Source organism: Phalangium opilio, unplaced genomic scaffold (genome assembly GCF_054372755.1).
Source record: "Phalangium opilio isolate 3A_F unplaced genomic scaffold, DU_Popi_V2 ptg000041l_1, whole genome shotgun sequence".
NCBI lineage: Eukaryota > Metazoa > Arthropoda > Arachnida > Opiliones > Phalangiidae > Phalangium > Phalangium opilio.
Window position 1 is genome coordinate 477,489 of NW_028324165.1, and position 5,912 is coordinate 483,400.

Here is a 5,912-nt window from a genome sequence, read left to right on the forward strand (position 1 = left end):
TTTGTAGTCGCCGTCCGGGCACTTCGCTTAGTTTTTACCATTAGTTAAATAAATTGTTTATGTTTAGTTAACCAAGTTCGCTTTCTTGTCGTCAGACACCACAACCGCGTCCAGGCTAATTATAACCTTTTACCGTGTCAAGTCGTCCGCGCAAGTTGTCCGGTAGGCCTATTCGACTAGTTCACGAACATTTATGGTCCGTCGAGCCGGATCGTCAGAGTCGGCTTAATTACGTGGAAAGCTGGTCGTTGGGTTGATCACCACTGCGGACGTTCACAATGCCAGTAACCGCTCTGGAGAAAGCCACTGCGGAACGGAATAAAGGCGAATTGGGTCTGAACAACATCAGCAACAGAGTTCAAACACATGCCAAGACTCCTCTTAATCAACAGCAATTGGAATTTTTTCTGGAAGAAGTGGACAAGTCGTGGCAAGTCATCGATGATGCGCATGTCAAGGTGGTCTCGTTGGACGCTGAAAATGCTGGCCTGCATGAACGGAAATGGGATGACTTATTCACGTTGTATACGAATTCGAAATGCGCACTTAAATCTATGCTAGCCACTATGGTTCCAATCTCGACACGTCAGTTGTCTGTAGGGTCACATTCGGAGATCAAATTACCTAAAATCAACCTCCCAACGTTCGCGGGAGAAATACATAATTGGATATCATTCCGGGACATGTACCTCACTGCCATCCACAACAATCAAGAATTATCAGATGCCCAGAAATTTACCTATCTCAAGTCAAGTTTAACCGGAAACGCCGTAAATCTAATCAAATCACTCACCATTTCTGATGCCAATTACACCATTGCTTGGGATACGGTCACCAAGAGGTTCGAAAACAACAGAGAACTCTACTTTGCCATTATGAGACGATTCTGCTCGCTGCCCATGATACCAACCAGCAACTCAAATGCCTTACGATCGATCGTGGATGCGGCGATGGAATGTACCAGAGCTCTCGACACTCTTCCGATAGCGAATAAATGGGATGCCGTTCTGGTGTTCCTTCTAACCCAGAAGTTAGATCCGTCCTCTAAGGAGCAATGGGAACTTAGTCTCAAGAACACAGAGATACCAAAATCAAGCGATCTGCTGGAATTTATTGAACAAAGAGCGCGCTCCTTGGCGGCATCATCATCCGGTCGCAATCCTCACGTCACAAGGAACCCAGTGACCTTGCACACCAGAACTGGAGCATCGTCCTCAGATGGTAAATGTTCGTTCTGTTCCGCCAATCATTTCAATTTCCGATGCCCAAGACTGTCCGCTATGAAGGTCCACGAAAGACGATCATTAGTACAGCAATCGAACCTTTGTTTCAACTGCCTTCGGACGGGACATAGAGTGAAAGAATGTCCACTGGAAAAATACTGCAAGACCTGCGATAAAAAGCATCACTCCCTTCTTCACGTGGAAGTTGAGAAACCAGACAAAGAGTCAAGTAGTCAACCATCCAATACAAAAGAGTCCGATAGACAACAACCAAGCCAGGCGCAGAATTTTCATGTCCAGGACGCCGCCTGTGCAAGGGATGATTCCATACTAGCTACCGCTGTAATCAAAGTAAAAACTGCGCAAGAGACAGCCCTTCAAGTTCGAGCTCTATTGGATGGCGGATCGACTGTATCGTGCATCTCCGAAGCGTGCATGGCGAGACTGGGCCTCGCACGAAAGAAAGTCCAGACGGAAGTAGTAGGCCTAGGTGCGACGCAACTCGGTCGAGCTAGAGGACTTACTCAGGTTCATTTCAAACCATTCTTCGAGGACACAACGTCAGAAAGGTTTTGCGTCAACGCTTATGTATTGAAGAAAATCACATGTCAGCTACCTTTACGAAAATATGATACAAGCAATTGGCCTCATCTCAGGAAGCTGCGACTGGCGGATCCCGAGTTTAACATCCCTGGCGACATTGATGTACTGTTGGGTGCTGACGTATTTTTCAAACTCCTTTTAAATGGGAAACGAACCAAGGATGCCTTTTCTCCGGATGCGATCAATTCCAAGCTAGGATGGCTGGTTTCCGGGCCGACGAGCATTGACCAACCTAGAGTACACCTTCATCATACTCTCACACTCGAAGAAACCCTGAATCAATTTTGGGCGATTGAACAAGTGCCAAAGACACAAGTCATGACGCCGGAAGAAAAAGCTTGCGAGGAGGATTTTCTAAAGTTCCATTACCGAGATCCAGCCGGAAGATTCGTGGTACGCATACCAATGAAAGAGCCAACGATTCCTCTTGGATCTTCGCGCGAGATAGCCCTGAGAAGATTCTACCAAATTGAAAGGAAGATCGACGCACGCCCGGAGTTGAAAGCCTTATACGAAGGATTCATGGAACAGTACGAACAGTTGGGACATATGTCGAAGATCTTGCCAGAGAACCAAAAGAAGTCTGCAAGAGTCTATATTCCTCATCACTATGTAATGAAAGATTGGAACCAAACCTGTAAATTCCGAGTGGTCTTCGATGCATCTTCTAAGACCACCTCTGGATTCTCCTTCAACGACGCGCAACTCGTGGGTCCAGTGGTCCAAGATTCGCTATATGCCATTGTCATGCGGTTCAGAATACATCGTATTGCCTTTGTCGCTGACATCATGAAAATGTACCGCCAGATACTAGTAGTCCCAGAACAACGAAATCTGCAATGCATACTGTGGCGGTCGACACCCAAGGCTCCTGTTCAAGAATTCCAATTGAACACAGTAACCTATGGAACAGCCTCGGCACCCTTCTTGGCAACTCGAGTATTGCAGGAGCTGGGCGACACGGGGTTACATGAACATCCGTTGGGAGCTGCGATTATCAAAAGGGATTTTTACATGGACGATGTAATGAGCGGAGGACAAACCGCAACACAAACCAAGATCGCTATATACCAGATTCGCTCACTGTGCGATGGTGCCGGTTTCCGACTCAGTAAATTTGCCTCAAACGACCCTGATTGTTTAACAGAAGTACCGCCTGAGTTACAAGATTCCAAGAACATACTAGCGATGGATGACGATGCTCTTGTCAAGACACTCGGACTTTACTGGGATACGAGGAAAGATCAGTTCCTGTTCAAAGTACAACCTGCGCCCTGTCAGTTACCTCTTACGAAGAGGACTCTACTTTCCGAAATATCGAAGATCTTCGATCCCATGGGTTGGCTTGCCCCCATCATTATTCGCACGAAAATCTTGATGCAGGATGTATGGAAGGAGAAAATCGATTGGGATGCCGAAACTTCCGTAGGAGTTCAAACATTATGGGCGGATTTCAAGAATTCCATTATAAACATTCAAGATCTTCGAATAGACCGATGGATGCATTCTTTACCTGAGATATCCGTTCTCGAACTTCACGGATTTTCGGATGCATCCGAGAAAGCATACGCTGGAGTGGTATATCTGAGATCGGTCGATCAAGCTGGAAATGTCCACATTTCATTACTCACAGCAAAGACAAGAGTGGCTCCGGCAAATAAAGCGATATCAATCCCGAGGATGGAGCTCTGTGGTGCATTGCTCCTTGCGGATCTCATGGAAACAGTTCAAGAGTCCTTAAATCTGAACTTCAATCAAGTTAAAGCTTGGACAGATTCGACGATCGTATTATGTTGGCTGTCCTCTTGTCCACGTCGATGGAAGACGTTTGTCGCAAACCGGGTTTCAAGAATTCAAGAGATAATTCCGGTATCACACTGGCATCATGTTCCCGGACTTGAGAATCCAGCTGATGCAGCCTCCAGAGGAGTATCAGTGCCCGAGCTACTAAACCATAAACTCTGGTGGAAGGGACCTCTATGGCTATCCAGTCGGGAGCCGTGGCCAACTCCATCCATTTCGGATTCCAAGACGAATGCCACAGCCATCGAAGAAGAAGAAAAAATCGTCATTATGACCACAAGAATATTTGTTGATAACGACATCTTTACACGGGTCTCTACGCTTCTGCGACTACGACGCATAACAGCATGGATACTTCGTTTCAAACATAATGGCCTGAACAGTTACCGGAAGAGACAAGACCCCAACTTCAAAGCCGTAATACTTTCTGGTCCCTTGACAAGCATGGAATTAGAGAACGCGTTGCTCACATTAGTAAAGATAGTCCAAGCCTACATGTTTCCGGAAGAGATAGAGTCCTTACGCCAGAGTAATCCGTTGCCGAAGCGAAGCAAACTACTATGTCTACATCCTGTCTTGGATTCCATCGGGGTCCTCCGTGTAGGAGGAAGACTTAAACACGCAGATCTCGATACAGCCACAAAGCGTCCAATTCTGCTACCGAGACATCACAAATTTACGGAGATGGTCATTCAAGAGGCCCATACCCAAAATCTGCATGCTGGTACTCAGATGGTTCAGAGCATCCTATCATTAAAGTATTGGATCATTCGAGGAAGAGATGCAGTAAGACAACAAATTCGGAAATGTGCAGTCTGCACCAGATATCGTGCCGCCACCGCTAACCAGATGATGGGTGATCTACCAAGGGCTCGAGTTCAATACTGCCGAGCATTTGCGAGAACTGGCGTTGACTACGCAGGACCCTTTTATCTTCGTCCAATCACTCCGAGAAGCAAGACATCCTACAAGGCTTACTTATCCCTTTTTGTATGCTTCGTGACGAAGGCACTACATCTTGAAATTGTCTCATCACAAACCACCGAAGCCTTTCTGGCAGCATTGCGCCGATTCACTTCAAGACGTGGGAAGCCTAGCGATATATATAGCGACTGTGGAACGACCTTCGTTGGGGCCGCCAAGGAACTAAAGGAATTTATGAAACTGATTCAGTCAAATCCACACAATGCAGCTGTCGCAGATCATCTTTCCGCACAGGGCATAACATGGCATTTTAACCCAGCCGGAGCCCCACATTTTGGCGGACTATGGGAGGCCGGCGTCAAGTCGGTAAAATACCACCTACATCGAGTCATTGGTAACACCAGACTGACCTACGAAGAGTTCTCAACCGTAGTCACACAGATAGAGGGTTGCCTAAATTCAAGACCGTTAACTCCGCTTTCATCGGATCCCCCCGATCTTAATGTTCTCACTCCAGGTCACTTCCTAATTGGAGAATCTCTTCAAGCAATACCGGATCCTGACTTATCTCACCTACCTATGAACCGACTTAACCGATGGCAGCTACTCCAGAAGCTAAAGCAGGATGTCCATAAACTCTGGCTTCGGGAGTACGTAACTAGACTTCAACAACGACCCAAATGGATGAAACCGCAACGCAATATCGAAGTTGGGGACATGGTTTTGGTCAAATCAGACGTTACCTCACCCGGAAATTGGCCTTTGGCCAGAGTGATCGAAATTTTTCCGGGACAAGACGGCTATACTCGGGTCGTTACCTTACGGACCACCAAAGGTGAAATCAAACGACCCATCGTCAAGCTATGCCTTCTACTGTTCGACCATGAAGATGAGCCCTGAAAGTTTGCTACTAACGTATCAAGGCCGGGAGAATGTTCCGATCGGAAAAAATGATATTACATAAAAAAGATACCAATTTTGTAAACCTATTTTTTATCGTTTGGTTGTTAGTGTACATTTTTAGAATTAATTTTTTGTTCGTACTATATAATCAGATAGCTTAATATCAAAATTGGATTGGTTTTGTAGTCGCCGTCCGGGCACTTCGCTTAGTTTTTACCATTAGTTAAATAAATTGTTTATGTTTAGTTAACCAAGTTCGCTTTCTTGTCGTCAGACACCACAACCGCGTCCAGGCTAATTATAACCTTTTACCGTGTCAAGTCGTCCGCGCAAGTTGTCCGGTAGGCCTATTCGACTAGTTCACGAACAAACAGCAACACGTAAATAACGAGAAAATCTACTCTTTTTTAATTATTTTAATCTTCAATAATTAACATTAATAATAGTTAAATCGTT

General features: G+C 45.7%; 1 protein-coding gene across 1 annotated transcript; it reads left to right on the forward strand.

The window, feature by feature from the left end:
• The first annotated feature begins 278 nt into the window (after positions 1–278).
• LOC149679160 (uncharacterized) lies at positions 279–5,453 on the forward strand. The gene has a single exon (XM_089835797.1). It carries the CDS (start codon positions 279–281, stop codon positions 5,451–5,453), a length of 5,175 nt encoding a protein of 1,724 aa, XP_089691923.1.
• Positions 5,454–5,912: the final 459 nt, after the last annotated feature.